This window comes from Rhipicephalus microplus, chromosome 3 (assembly GCF_043290135.1).
Source record: "Rhipicephalus microplus isolate Deutch F79 chromosome 3, USDA_Rmic, whole genome shotgun sequence".
Taxonomy (NCBI): Eukaryota; Metazoa; Arthropoda; class Arachnida; order Ixodida; family Ixodidae; genus Rhipicephalus; species Rhipicephalus microplus.
In genome coordinates this window covers 42,582,395-42,598,677 of record NC_134702.1, presented here as the reverse complement: position 1 = coordinate 42,598,677, position 16,283 = coordinate 42,582,395, and the positions used below count along the sequence as shown (strand labels likewise).

Genomic DNA, 16,283 nt, shown 5'->3' with positions numbered 1-16,283 from the left:
GCTCAGGGAAAGTTTCTGATACTTGGTACGTTTACAGCTCCCTCTGGTGAGAAACTACTCGATTCTTTTACTGATTATAAGCTACATGGGAGCTAGCACACGCCGTCAATATTTATGACGTCACGGCGTTCGCAGTGGGAACTACAATGTTACGTCGTCACCCGCATTTCCTAGTTGCACGTTTTCTAGCTTACCAAGCGTCATCTCGCGGCAGGCGCGGTCATTTAAGAATTCTGAAAGAATAATTTACTACAGCTCAAGAAAACATGCTGCTAGGGCGAGTCGGTTCATACTTGGAAGGAAAAGGTGGCTGCGCACAAATCACACATGGACACAGAAGACATGGACGAGCACAAACTTTTCCTTCCGAGCAATTTGCTGAGAAAAATAATCGTTCTCTGTAGTGTCATTTAAAAAGAATTGGTACTCTATTAACTACGAATCTTGCATTGGCTGGCCTGTGAGATTGGTGTTCCAAAAAAGTTCTGCAATACCACAAAACCTTCTTCGCCCACAGCTGGCGCGCACCGAAGAAATAATAAATGAAACTAAATAAATGATCCTTCCGAGGATGAGATTTGAACACGGGTCTGCTCGGTTGGGTAGCGAGTACCTTGACCACTAAACAAACGCCATGTAGAGGGAAAATGTAGGAAGGAGTGCCACGTGAGGATCTTCAAACCCAGATTTAAAAAAAGAAATGGGAGCACGCTGGGAAATATGACAAGTGCAAGGAACAAGTAGGGAGACTGATGTGGGAAGAGGTTGGCTTGTGGACGCTAGAGCGGAGCTCATCAACTTGTTTTTTCCCTTTTAATCTAGAAAAAAATGTTAAAATGGAACGGGAACCTGCTGAACATTGCGATACGAACACGAGAGACTGTGGCCTTACCGAAGATTGGTATGTGGCAGTTAAAAGCACTCCCTCCTATCCTTTTCCCCAAGCCACGCACCTGTACTCTTGCCCAGTGTGAACGAATGCAAATACGTATGCGTCGACGATGCAAAAATGAAAACAAGGAAAAATAGAAAGAAAAGAGGAAGAATTTGGAAGCAAGGCACTTGCTGTGGGCGTTTCATTAAAACTATTTCGTGCCGGGCTAAAGCGTCACCCCCGGAAAATCTTTTCAGGCCTGCGCCCAGCAATCTGACGTCATTTCCGGCCGGCCGACTCTCGGGGAAGCCGCAGCGGCAGCGAGCGCAGCGTGGGCGGCGGTGGTGACGGTTTGGCGGCGTGGTGTTGACGGTGTTTCGCGTTTGTTGCTTTCCGTTGTTGTTTTGCGGCAATTTCGTTTCCGTGCGTGATGCTGGAGTGATGCGACAATGCCGAATAAGTGTTGTGTACCCGGATGCACCGGCAACTACAAAACAGGAAAAAAGATACAAGTGTTTTCCTTCCCTAAAGACGCCGACGCTCTCAAACAATGGCTACGCGCCATTCCTAGGAAGGACTTCGTGCCGACTTCGTGCACTAAGGTAAGAATTTGAGATGCTCCTGTTCTTAGCTTGTCGTTGCTTGTTCGGGTAGAAATCACCTATGATGGGAAATACTTGAGCGTGTGGCCGCCGGGCCTCGCGAAGCGCTGACGCCAGCAGTTGATGAGAATCGCCCAGAAAGGCACGTTCGCAGCAAGGATGGTCAGCTGCGCTTTGTTCACTAACACTGCCGTGGTGTCGTCCATTCTTGCAAGCTCTCGGTGGAAGCGCTTCGTGGAGTGCGGTGACATCACGCTCCCGTGTTTACTTTCATGTTGCTTGTACCGCTTAGCGCAGCGCTTTTATTTAGATGCTTGCGAAACGTAGGTAGACTTTGTTTTAGCTACACGGACTCTAAACACGGTCATGCAAACGGGAGCGCATTTTTTTCTTTTGAGAAGTGGCGTCTCAGACGTTCTTGAAACGTTTGTGCAGGTGTGCGCGGATCATTTCGACGCTTCATGCATCGAGAAGACGACATCGTACACGGATCCAAGGACAGGGAGAGTTATTGAAGTTGCACTCCCAGTACCACGGTTGCGTCCTGGATCTGTCCCAACGGTATTTCCCGGCTGTCCGTCCTACCTATCAGTACGAGACCAGAGCACGAGAGAAACCCCTGACGCCAAGAGGAGCCGACAAGAAGCTTCCCAACTCGCCCGTGCTGTAGAAGAGTCGCTGGCGTCATATGAAGCGGAGCAAGAACGAGACCGGTTTTCGTCCCTCGAAGAACTAAGGGCTCGCCTGCAAGGGGTGTCAGTGTCTCCGAAGTGGACTGTGATTCATAAAGAAGAGTGCTCCATGTTTTTGAACATTATCGACTATCGTGAACCTTGTTTGAATGCGTCATTGACCGTGTTTGCAAACCTTGAAGTCTTTGCCTGCTATCAAGTTTCACCAATCAAGAACCTTGGTAGCGCTGTTGTACCAGACTCAGTTCAAAAAGTAAGTTCCTTGTTGGAAATTTTGAACAACCTGTCGATGCTGTCTGAGGAGCGCTGCACTTATCGCCACCTGGCTCAGGCAATACATTCCCTTCTGGACAAATTGGAAGCCAGCATTGATGAAGGCAAGAAAGAGACGGTGAACTTTATGAAGGAGCAGCTACTACTTCTTTCTGCAAAGCGCATTCAGTATAGCGCCCAGGTGATGGTCTTTGCATTCATCTTGCGTACAATGTCACCACATGCCTACAAGTTCCTGAGAAGCACAGGTGCACTAACTTTGCCCCACCCAAGCACTATTAGAAATGTGTGCTCGTCTATTCAAATGTGCCCACAAGTTGATTCTTCTGACGACACTTTCCTTCACTATGTGTCTCAGAGATTCAAACATCTGCAGGCACATGAACAATCTGTTTTGTTTTGAGTTTTATGTGGCAAGATATTGTGTTTTGTACTTTTGGCATATTTTCAGCATTAAGGGCAACATCTTGTGTGGCCTGTCGTCTGCCTGGACCGAGAACAATGCGCACTGTGATATTTGTACAGACGGCGTCTGGCTGTGATAAATAAATATGCATTATTCCATTCACGATATTCATTATTTCTTGATACCTTGATAAGTTCCCCAACCGCGGTGGCTCAGTGGCTAAGGCGTAGCGCTGCTGAGCACTAGGGCGCGGTTTCGATACCCGGCTGCGGCGGCCGCATTTCTGATGGAGGCGAAAAGCAAAAACGCCCGTGTGTACGAGATTTCGGCACACAATAAAGATTCCCAGGTAGTCAAACTTGATCCTGAGCCCTCCCCTACGGCGCGCTTCATCGCCTGCGTTGCGTCGGCGCGTTAAACCATACAATCAATCGATACCTTGATAAATCGTGCGGACATGGTGTCAAGGCACCTCGCCCGAGTCGGTAGGCGTGAAGGGCGCTCGCGGCAAGCGCTCGCGGCTGGCGCAGCCACCCAGCGAAGGGCGGCCGGCCGGCCGGCGCGATGTGACGTCGTCGACGTCACGTCACGTGACGCGCAGGCCTGAAAAGCTTCCGGGGGTGACGGCTAAAGGCGATCTGTTCGACAACGCGCAGTCGATACCGGGAATTGCACATTTCAGAGAAATGTGTGATTGAAGTCCTAAGCGAGGTCCTAAAATTGAAGTCCTAACCCACATTTCCACGATAACGTGATTTCCCTTTCATTAGACCATTCGAGAGATTGGCGAAAGGGGGAATTAACGTGAAAGACGCCACGCCAAGTCACACCGAAAACTGCGTTCCCAACGTGGCAGCTACTATTTGAAATAAAACAAAACAAACAAACAAACAATGAAAAAAGAGAGAAACTAACGAAGAAGAAAAAAAGACAGAACGAGAGAGACAAAGACAGAAAAAGAAAAAAACAAAGAAAGCGAGAGCAAGAATAAAGAAAAAAAAGAAGGAAGGAACGAAGGAAGGAAGGAAAGAAAAAAGGAAACAAAGAAAGAAGAAAAGAAAGAAAGGTCAGGACGAGAAGGTCAGGTACACCCACACGAAGCTATGCTTGCCGCGAAAGAAGGTCTCCGCGTGAAAGGCCTCCTGAATTTTATTCTTCACCACCGATTGCATTCATCCCGCCCAAAACCTTTCTGCCCCCAAAGTGCTTCAAGATCTCATCATCCCGCAATGATGACTTTCCGCATCACTCGTCATGACGCCACCGCCGACGGTCACACTTTGCATAAAACGAGGCAACTAACAAAGGCTCAACGTGAAAGAGCACGCCTTGATTTGATTGATTTGTGGGGTTTAACTTCCCCAAAACCACCATATGATTATGAGAGACGCCGTAGTGGAGGGCTCCGGAAATTTCGACCAGCTGGGGTTCTTTAACGTGCACCCAAATCTGAGCACACGGGCCTACGACATTTCCACCTGCATCGGAAATGCAGCCGCCGCAGCCGGGATTTGAACCCGCGACCTGCAGGTCAGCAGCCGAGTACCTTAGCCAGTAGACCACCGCGGCGGGGCCTAAGAGCACGACTAGACGGGAGAAAATGTTACAAGCAGCAGACGTACACAACACGGCCTAACAACTGCCGTTAGCGCTGTATGTCTGCTTCTTGTAACCTTTCGTAACGCGTTCTTTCACGTTCAGTATGTATACCAACTGGTGCGCCAACAACCTGTGTTTGCTGTGTGACGAAATGCCGCTTCTCTTCTTCTTTTACGGTTTAAATCCTCCTTGGTTTATTCTTTCCTCCATGTCGAAAGCAGCGCCTTGCAGATCGGCCCGCGGAGGGCAGCGGGGCGGCGAGAAACGATCAGCGGGGAGCGACGAGCACCACTGGGTCGCCGGGTCACCAGATCGTTAGCTGCAGCGGGGCGGGCGCTTCGCGTAGGCTGAGTAAACAGCGCCTGCGGAGACACAGGCGGCAGCCAAGAAAAGATGAAGTGGCTGTCGTAATCGACACGGCGCCGCCACCAGATTCTTCTTTTAGGGGCGAAGCGCCTTGTAGCGGCACCCGTTCGTATATCCTAGTCGTAGCAGTAGTCGTAGTGTGTAACCAGTCTTACATTTTGACCTCCAAGGTGGTGCCGGTGGGAGATTTCTTCTGTGCGTTGTTGAACAATAAAAAATTCGCAGCGTGCGCGTTCACTAAAAGCCGAATTCTGCTGTCTCTCATTCCCCCTGAGCAGCTATTGGCATGTACATTGAGCACTATCTGACAAGAAAGGGTTGCTACGTTATACTCGCTGGGCATAACCTTCTTGGTTTTAGAAAGGTTTAGCGAGCGTTGGGCCGCAGTGCCTTGAATACAGCGAACTAGTATGTACCATGAACTCGAGGTGGTTAAAGGTGGGAAATAGACACGAAGCGCAAGCCGTAAGAAAGTGTGTGTGTGCCACCTCTCGTTTAGTCCTTGGAATGTCCGCTAGATGGCGGTGCATATGCGGAATATATCGGGCCAAATATATCGGGCCAAATATGAAGTGGTAGACACGGTATGCAGTGCGTGTGGAGAGGAAGAAGGAACTGCCGAACATTTGATAATGTTCTGTAAAGGGATCCACCCTATAGTTCAGGATGATGGCGCAGAGTTCTTCAAAGCACAGGAGTTTAGGGACACGGAGCGCAAAATAGACTTAAACGGGTAGAATTAACTAGAAGGATGTTATCTGATTGGTGGCTAAAGTCAAGGCATGAGTGAAAAAAAAATTAAACCCTTCAGTGCAAAGTACGAATCCTCAACCTCACTATTTAAAGGAAAAAAAATGAATCTAGTTTTTGGTTCATTAAGTATTACGGCTTGGTGGCGCTAGCCACCACCCGATGTAAAGGGTAAAGCCACGTCCATCCATTCATCCATTCATATGATGAAAAGATACGAGATGGTGGTACTTGGAGTGCTGAATAAATGGACGAAGGGGCACACAGACAGATGCATGGACGGATGCACGGATGGCTGCACGGACGGATGGATGCAAGGACGAACGCAGGGGCGGATGCATGGACGAACGCAGGGACGGACGCACAGATGGACGTGCGGACGCACGAACAGACGCACGCACGGACGGGCGAATGGACGCACGGATGGTCACAAAGATGGACGCATGGACGGACGGAAGCGAGAAAGAATGGACGGACGAATGCTTCACCCCACTTTCCATCATTCGCTCCGTGGATATGCTGCCATTTTTTTTTCTTCTCTTCTTTTGAGGACTCAATGCTCAAGCCCGTTGCGTCTACAGCAAAGGTAGAAACCGAAACATCTGTGAACAAGAAAAAGGTTATCAAAAAGTTGTCAACCAGAGCAAACAAAATAAAAAGGTAACAACACAACAAAAACACCGACATTTAACCACGTATAAATCAAAGCATATGACAAAACGAAAGGTCAGCGGGAACGAAATATAAGGTTGTTAACCAGAACAAAATAGAAGGTTATGATTCATGACAGGTTACACACTGCTGCGGCCTACCTTCGGCATTCTCTTCGTAAATATGCGTAGATGTCTGTTAGCCACGGGACATCACCAGACTTCATCAGTGCTTGGACGAGAAATACACAGCTTGTCATATACCACACGGGATATCATAGCTTATATTTTGTCGCGATCTGCGCGTGGTATCCTTGTGTCTTTGGACCAGCAAAAGGCGTTTGACCGACTAGAGCACGCGTATATCTTTAATGTGCTCACAGCCTTCGGCTTTTCTCATTCGTTTGTGGAAATGATTAAAAATACGTACACTGGTCTGAAAAGCACACTAGTTCTGGATGGTTGGGAAAGTGCTGCCTTTTCCATAACACGTGGGGTCCGTCAGGGATGTCCATTGTCTCCTGTGCTATTTGTCCTCAGCCTTGAGCCATACTTGCGTGCTCTTGACGCGGATTCACGTGTCCGGGGTCTTGCGCTTCCTGGTAGCGGTGTCGTGAAAGTCACAGCTTTCGCTGATGATATAACCTTGTACCTTTCAGATGAAGATAGCCTTTCACGCAGCCTGCATGTATTTTCCCAGTATGGCGACATTTCAGGTGCAGCGTTGAACATCTCCAAATCACGGTATTTCTTCATTGGCTCTCCAAACTCCAGGCTTAGCGCCGGTGTTCCCATTCAGCCGGCCGCGTCCCTTCGTATTTTAGGTATTTCATACAACCACTACGGCATTTGCGAATCTGTTTGGTTAAACGCTCTCGAGGAAGTAAGACTGAAAATTCAGGATGCACGGGATTTTGACTTCCCGCTTCTTGAGTGGAGGTACCTTGCGCAGACTGTATTTTGCGGTCGCATTTGGTACCTTTCTCACGTCGTGCAACCATCTTTACGTATCGTGCGATAACTGCAGTCTGCTTTGTGTTCCTTTTTTTGGTCAGGCGGCACTGAGTTGGTCTCTCGCGCGGCACTGGGACAGCAGCGTACTCAAGGAGGCTTTGCTTTCCCTTCAGTGTCCATACGCTGTCGACTGCTGGCACTGCGTTTCCTTTTGCGCCTAGTGCAAGGGGAGGAATCTCCCGCACGAACGCTTGCATATTACTTTCTGGGTACTCACCTTCGCCATTTGATGCCTAATGTGCAACTTAACAGGGGGCCACAGTCAATAACACTTCCTGCGTTTTATGCAACAACTGTTGCATTTTTTCGCCATGTCAAGTCGAGCTGTCCTGGCATAGATGTTTTGAACAACCACATAGCTGAAACAACTGCTGCTTAGTTGCTTCCGTTGGTCCCGCCAGCCCGCCGTGCTCGCTCTAGACGGGTGTCTTGGAGCTCCTTAACGGCTTCTTTTCTGCCTGGACACCTTCGGGACTTCATGTGGCGCCTAGGATGGGGTGTACTTCCCACTCTCGACCGCCTCGAAAGGTGGAGAATAGTCCAGTCAGCAACATGTCCGAACTGCTCCCTTCGGGAAACAAATCAGCATTTTCTGAGGCATTGTATCATTGCTCGCGTTTTTTGGAGAGCCGTACATGCTGGATTTCACTGCCTCAGAGTAAATCGCTTCGTTTCTTCTGGGCGTTGTTCGCGAGGCCGCTTCGCTTGTCTTCTCATTGTTGCCGGCGCTTTCTGCCTCTGGCGCAACCGCTGCGAGGCGGTTGCAGCGGGCCGCCGCCGCCGCGCGCTCTACCCGATCCTAGAACGATTGTACTCGGAGCTGCCGTCTGTTTTGTCGGAGGAGCTCTTCTTCCTCGGTGAAGAGGAATTTCTTCGGCACTGGTCTTGCCCTTTTGTGTCGGTCTATGACGGACGAGTGAAACTTGTCTTTCGGCCGGCCTGGTATTGGTAGGCTGATCTGTCGATGTGCCGGCAGAAATGGCATGCCAACATGTAAATATGCAAAATGTACATATTTATGTTTTATTTGTCTCTTGTTTACCTTGAAGTATTTTGTGGTTGTGTTTGAGTGAACCATCGAATGTACATGTTTTTTCAACGTCATCTCATATCCATGTTCATGTAAATGACGTCTGTCTTGTCATCATCGTTAGAGTATGTCTAAGACGGAAATGTTCTGTTGAGTGTTATTGACGTTTGTGGCAATAAATTTTTTCTAAACAGCCACGGGACAGCTTTAAGCTCTCCTATAGTAGAGTACCTGGTACTCTAAATCGTTACTCCCCCCCTCCCCCTTTTAAAACACATTCTTTTCAGCCGATTGAAATCAACCCTTGTTCCCTTAAGCCACCTGCATCTATAAGGTGGTTTCGCACTACCTCCGGTTCGGAGGCACTTCAAGCTTTCTTATCTTCACGTGCTTCCGAGATCAGCCCACGAGCGATGGTGTGATGTAACGTCACACATTTCGCCCCTCTGTGACGCCACTATGACACTATATTGTGACGTAATCACGACATGATTCTTGCATCCCTCGCTTCGACACCAGTAGTCACCTACCGTGTTCACAGACGAAGGGAAACGGCATGAACGCGAATGTCACAAAGCGATTTTGTAAAAGCCCCCAAGGGAAACGAAAGTTCGTGAAATAACCATTTCTACGGAATGACTAGTGAAAAATCTCGATATATTTATGAGACACTCCCTATATAGTGAGGAAGTCTGGGTTAATTTTGACCAGTTGGTTTTTTTTTTAGTGGTCATTACAGGGTCGCCAACAAAGTGCGGTTTTCGGCGAAAAAATGCAAGCAGGGGATCTATATTGGCTGCACAGATATGAAAAATAGCCGGTAAAAGAAAGCATTTCGCTGTGAAGTGAGGGACAGAAGTCGCAGGCCGTAAATCCCGCCCACCACCGGTAACCGCCATTTCGCCATGCTGTGTGTGACGCAAACTGTTGCGTAACGTGGAACCTTCAATTTTTACGAAAGTTTCAGCCACCGAAGATCGGTAAGTTTCAATGTCAAGCTGACACAGGCCAAGAATTTTATTTGGATCTGGTGACGACGCTCCCTCTCTTCAGAGAAGAGTGGAGGGGGGGTGGGGGGCGACATTGACTGGATGCACCCACGGCCACACGGGGAGATGCATCTCCTCGGCCGTGCCATGGGCTGAAGGATACCTAAATTACTCGATTGCACGCGTAAATGATCGCAAAATGAAATATTTCTCGGGAATGCCAACACTCGCAAATGAGGCAGGTTTCTACGTGACGGTTCGTGAGTACATCAGTGTTCGCTCACTCTTAGATCACCTAGTTGTAAAAAAAAATTTAAATTTTAAATCAAGCGTTAAACCAAACGCACTAAAATTTGCTTAGCTTGTTGGTTAACACGCACTGATTAATCCACAGGACACATATTATGATCGAAAGTTGGTTTTCATCTGAGTGTGCACTCAAATCTAACTAAGCACCCAGTTGTGATCCGATATTGGCCACACTGCACCGTACTTCACGATCGATGCTCGTGCGGTGAAGTATATACGAGAAGAAGCTGGAAACGGATGAAGGAAATCCAAGAACGCTGAGAGATTCAGACGGAGAGAGTTGAGTACGGCTCAGCTGTCGCGATGGTCGGCGACAATGATACGAGAAGGAAGCAGCTGCAAGCTACGTTCTTCGGTGTCTGCCTATTTCTCTCCCTCTCTGTATTTCGGGAGGGGGATTATCTTGGGGAAAGCCATTTAGTGTTTCCAGCCACCGCGTCAGCTCCTCAGAGCACGCACTCAATGTGGCCTTACAAAAAGAGAGCGTGCTCAGCGAAGCAAGCGATACCCGCCGATGCCAGTGGACAAGGAACGCGCGGATTGGCCTCTGAGACGAAAAAGAGGACAGGAAAGGAGGAAGCTATGCCCAGCGCTGTTCTTAGCAACACACTGCCTCTTTTCTTGCATCGTAGAGGACAAGGGCCATCGACGTCCATTACCTCAGTGCACGTCGCTAACCTAAGCGTACAGTCTTGCTAGCCTGAAGTATCGGGATAGTCTCTTGGGGGGGGGGGGGGGGGTAAGTCGTGTCGTCCTAATGATCATGGGCTCCTTTTGCTGGTCTTCAACCAGCGCGCACTAGAAACTGTTAGTCAGTAGAAGACAGTTCGTAAAGAGTATATAGTGAGATCGAATTGCTTGCTGGAATGTATTGCGGCAAAGACGGGACGTAGCTGCCCAGTCAATAGGCTTCTCTGACTGTTTCGAATAAGGTTTTTAACGACCGTAAGGTTTTAATGACCATAACCGACATTTCTGGCTACAAAATAAAATTATATTACGAAAGAAAACATTAGGATTAATATTTACGGTGCAAAGAGAACAGCCGGCGTATAATCAAGACGATCAAATTTAAAGCTGTAACACAGACTCGTGTTCAATGCATTAAGAACTCACCATACCCTACGCATAAATTTCAGTAAGTGTCCCAATGTGACTAGCTAAACAGTCTAATTATTGACACTTCGATAATCGGTCATCGTGTACGTGGGTTTTTGCGCACAAGTATATGCCTACCTGTACGATAAACACAACACGAGAAGAAACCTTGGCTGTCCTTGTCTAGAGTAAACGCTTGTACAACAATATTACGAATAAACAATGAAATCTTCTCTTTAACGAAAGATTTCTGAAGAACCCCGGCCTCACTGCAAGTGTTACTGTTAACGACTCTTACAACAAATAACCCCTATGCTCACTTTATCGCCATTGTGCATCGCACAGGAGAAAAGGGGAAATTTCAAAGGCTCGTTTTCCTTCGGTAGACTCAATAATAATAGGAACAGACAATAATGCCAAGAAAAGTCTTCAGCACTATTGTCTGTTAGTTTGCATGATTCGCAAGGCGTTCAAGAGGGCGGTTGGAAAACCTGCCAACGCGAGCACCGACATGTTCTTCGAGCTGGGCCTGCACAACACTCTGGACGAACTGATCGAGGCACGCAACATTGCACAATACGAGTGATTGTCCAAGTCCAAGACGGGCAGGCGCATCCTAGAATCGCTCGGCATAACATACAACACGCAATGCGGGAAGAAGACGATCGTTCCTATCACGGTCCGCGACCGTCTCATCGTCCCACCACTCCCCAGGAACATGCACCCGACACACCACGTCGGGCACCGCGACAAAAGAGCGAGTGACCTCCAAAGAATGTATGGCAACAGCGACGAAGCGGTGTATACGTGGACGCCACGCGATACCCAGAAGGAAGGCGTGCTCACGTTATCGCCGTTGTGAATCGCACAGGCAAATGCATCGCTAGTGCTACAGTGCGTACGGAACACACAGAGGCCATAGAGAAACATACTATCTCTATGCAGAGGCGGCCGAAGAGGCGGCGATTGCTCTTGCACTGCTCGCAGCACCGGAGGCTGCGGTCGTGATCAGCGACTCGCAAGCTGCCGTCCGTGGCTTCGCGCGCGGTCGAATCTCGTGTCTGGCAGCCCGGATACTACAATCGAGTAATGGCAACAAGGACGCTGGTGAGCTTCGAGGAGCGATGGCCTCGGCGTCGTCGTCCTCGTACCTCAAAACCGAAAGTGTGAATGTCTTCCTTCTGTGGACCCCAGCTCAAATCAGCGTCCCGCCCACAGGTAACCAGGTGGCCCACACAGCGGCTCGAAATCTCACTCACCGAGCCGCGGCCGATTCGGTGGCCGCCTTCACTTGCGACAGCGGGGCGATGACATAATCCACACGACAACAACTGGAAGGGTCGTGGGGTGATCGCCTGACCACATTCAATGACATTACGCAACAATACAGACTAAACAGACGTGAATGCTCACCACCACACAACAAATTGAACAAACTACAGGCCGTAACTCTGAGATTATTACATACAAATACGTACCCCAGCCCGGTGATCCTACGCCTGCTTTGTCCTCACCTATACCCGACGGACGCGTGTAAAGCGTGCGGGGAAAGGGCCACACTGCGGCACATGCGTTGGGAGTGTGCTAAAAAGGTTAACGTCCCTGCCGCCACTCCCTTCGCGACGCATGTTAGGCAGGGATGAACTCGGAGGTCAATAGGTGATCGGTAATATGGGCGACCACAGGGAACTGTGGGATTTGATGGCCTCCGGTTCGACGCACCACGCAGGTTAGCAGAGGCACGTGCGCATTTGTGTACCACTCTGTTGAAAAAAGCATCCCTCCGTGTAATGTCAGTGATTTAGAAGTTGTTTTCTTTGTTTTTGCTAACCGTGACTGCGATGATGAAAAGCTACGAAAGCTAGAAATGGTAAGGAAACTTTTTTATTTCACTAAAATGATCTGCAATGCTTTTATGCTGCTCGGGTGTACTGTGAATTTGGCAGATCAGTTGATACAGAAGACAGATTTATTGTATGATACGTTACTGCAGATAAAAAATCACCATTTTAGAGATCTCAGGAGATGGGGTTGACTGTAGCGGTGTGCTAAGAGGTCATTTCGGGATCGCTGCTTCGGCCGACGTTGGTCGATGAGCATTAAGCGCAGCACTTATTGAACGCGTTGAGATATCTTTTTTTTATTTTTGTTAGCCTTCAGCGTGCTAGAAGACACATTTATTAGTTGAAGCTAGATTATTATTTTAACGTTGATCGTGATTAAGCTGCGCGGAACGGCGGTACATAACAATACAGTCAGACATAGACGGAGCCGAATAATCGAAACTGTGCGCTTGTTTAACGCGCTTATTCTTTTTTGGGCCATCCTAGCGCGCAGTTTGACCAAGATAAACGCAAAAGAACTCGTTCAGCACTTTGTGTAAACTTACTCTTGAATGAAGCTTATGCGTTTTTTGTCATATATATGGGTGCAATGGCCGGCGCTCATTTTGTATGGCAGGTCGATTTCGCCCGTGCGTTTCCATAAGATCTTTGCTAGGGGCCCCTGCACGACAATTTATTTCTCAATATAATACTCGCAGCGAATTCATGCGTAAGCTTTTTATTAGTGTGAAATACACACGTACCTGTGATAAAATGGTTTTCGCACACTCTGACTTCAACGTTCCATACTCAAAGGCTACCTGTCGCTGTGGATATCTTCACAAGCGCGACCCACTTCATTTTTTTTTCTTCATTCCATGGGAATTGATACTTGCGTTTACCTTTCACGCTCGGGTTGGAGTAGCCAACGGCTGAACAACCAACCATGGTTTATCAGTACGAAGATAAGCGGGCTACCACGCACGCGAATCCCGAATAGTCTGACCCCCGTATTCAGAGACGCTCCTCGACTCGAATTCCATCCTTCACTTGACTGAGTTTAGCACTGCGCCGCTGCTCGACTAAAACTGACGCTGCACTTCTCATGAATCGCTGACGAATATTGGCGATATGCAGTGACTTCGTCTGCCAAGAGACGGCGCTCCCATCGACTTTTTCAAGTCGAGGAGAGCCCTTGAGTGAAGGAGCGTTTGTGAATACAGGAGTGAGGCTTGCAGCGAAGTGGTTCACCGTCGCCTACTCTTCTCGAACCGGAAGACAGCAGCAGATGGTGCATCCCGCAATCCCTCGCTCTTTTACTGGTCACTATATTGCTGCTGCTACCACCACGCGAGGGCAGAGGCCGGCCTCCGCCATGACTGCGGTCACTGTTGCCGATCGGCGGCGTCAGCTGCGCTGCCGCTGGGAGGCGGCACTGACCAGCGACGAGCTGGACGACCAGCTTTGGGCCGTCCGACAAGCTGAAGATGCCGCCTGGGCCCAAGGACTTCAAACGGTCACTTGAGGCATCGCCATCATAATCGACGGAGAGTGGGAAGGGACATGGGTTAATCCCCTATTCCCCACCTCGCCCGGTGAAATGTGCCGGACTCTAAATAAAGTTTATTCATTCATTCATGCAGCAAAGTATTTCATTCCGACCATATCATTCCGACCATATCTCGGAATGTCCTCTTCGGTGGTAGTGTGGCTATGTTGCACTGGCGCTGAAGTCGCGGGTTAATTCCCGGCCCCGGCGATAGCATTTTGGTGAAGGCAAACTGTTATAGGCCTGTGTCTGCGCCCGTCAAAAAAGATCAGATGGTCGAAACTACGGCGGGCAAGTAACCATGTCGCGGTTCTCGCGCGTAATTCTACCGACATTACTATATTATCCCGAAAGCCTGAGATGAAAGCCCCACGTATATTGAGAAGTATAGGAACATGCCAATACCTTGAGCTCTGTCTTGGATTCTGTGACGTCCGAGGCCGGGTCCTTAGTCCGGACCAGCCTCGCCACGAGGGTGAGAAAGCTGGGCTTGCTGAAGGTAAACATGGTTTCTCGGGGAACCTGCAAGAACGAAGAAAATGCGGTTATGTCACATAACTCTGTTATAACGCAAGCGAAAGCGTAGCTCACTCCAACACACTGAAGCCTCCAAACAATATTTGATTACGACGGGAGGGACAATGACGACGGCATAATTTTTGTATGTGCCACAGCCATGTGTAGCCAAACAGTACCATATATAAAGTTAACGTATAATAACTGAAGCAAAAAAAAAAGACATGCCCGATTTCTTTGTCACAGGGATTGGCATACCACGAAAGTGAAACGGTTTTTCCTATAAGTAGTGCCTATTGTGTATAGTCATGTACGAGAACTTGTACAATTTCTCTTGCCGTTTCGCAGCTATAGCACCGTTTGACGTGGACACATCACGTTGACGTCTAGTGGCACGTCTCCATCGCGACGACTACCACACCCATGATAATAATTTAACCATTGCGGTAACCGATGTTTTATCATATACCTGAACACAGCGTATCGTTGATCTCGCACAAAGATGACATCAACGAGAACACGCAAGACACTGCAACACGATTTGCGCGTCTGCAAGGAACATCAGTTAAGGAGAGAAAGAGCGTGTTGTGCGCTCCTGAAGCGTGTGTGCCAGCGCTCACGCACACTGCGCTTAAGCAACGCGGCGTGCAGCGGTTCGTATATATCTTGAGCCGGGAACGCGCACTGGCCTTACACGTCCCCCAGGCCTCAGTCTGGCTCCACCAAGGCACGACATTCGCCTGTCCCCATTGTTGTCTTGCTGCGGTACTTACTGTAGCCATTTTATTAAATAAGCCGGTGTTACCACACTCTAAGTAGCCAGCGGTGAAAGACGTTGGTACATGTGCACGACTTCAACAACGAGCTGTTCTGCGCTAACACGAAGCGAGAGGCAAAGAACATAACTATGGCGGCGACTCTTCGACGCTCGCTCGGCCAAGTTTTTTCACTGCCATCGATAAGCTTTTAACCATAGCCTCCATGACTAGGCTTCGGCGCGTGATTACGGACGCCATGCTTTGACCAACGTTTCTATTCTAGGAACGTTGGCTTTGACTGCGTCATGTCACATTACTTCGCTTCAGCACTCACAGACGGCGGCTCCACCCCACTACACCACAAGGAGCTCGGAACGATTGAGAAAGTGTGAAATATATAAGGCGTGTTCGTAGGGAGCCCAGCGATTGCCTCAGTGGCTCAGTCGGTAGAGCACAGGCGGCTCTTCAACGTTTCCCGAGAAGTCAGAGGTTCGAAGTCTACCGGGGGAACTTTTTGTAGAATTATTTTGCTTTCCCACTAAGTTGCGTTGATTTTACACCGTCACATCCGTGACGGAAATACGTCACTGAAGTATTGGGTAGATACAACACGCTCTAAAAATATGAAAGTCTTAGTTCTGTTCCTTTTCCACTCGCGCTACGTCAACAGATGGGGCGGATGCATGAGCACGTTTTGACAGTCACCACGACACGGCGCGTCCGGATCAAGCTGGTGCGCGTTCATCGGCGCGCTGATCAGACCTTCTTCTTGTCGCGGTGTGGCTCCACATGTCGACGCAGTGCTCCATATTGTGCTAATATTACGCAAATGCAACACTAAGGCACTTCAAAATCACTTCAGAAGTGAGTGAATGCGTTTAAATATGTGTTCTGTCTCCCTACTGTGTAGCTTCTAGCGCACTCTTCGAAATGAAAGAAGATAAAAAGCGCATCGAGCATGTGTCACAACTGTCACATCCCTCCA

General features: G+C 48.8%; 1 protein-coding gene across 2 annotated transcripts in view; it reads right to left on the bottom strand.

Moving 5' to 3' along the window:
- The window catches only part of LOC119161671 (putative cationic amino acid transporter), a 295,166-nt gene that overhangs the window by 101,809 nt on the left and 177,074 nt on the right, over positions 1-16,283 (bottom strand). For both annotated transcript variants that reach the window (XM_075889340.1, XM_075889341.1), the window contains exon 2: positions 14,430-14,546. In XM_075889340.1, the coding sequence (XP_075745455.1) occupies positions 14,430-14,546 (117 nt within the window). The remainder of the gene's footprint in view (positions 1-14,429; positions 14,547-16,283) is intronic.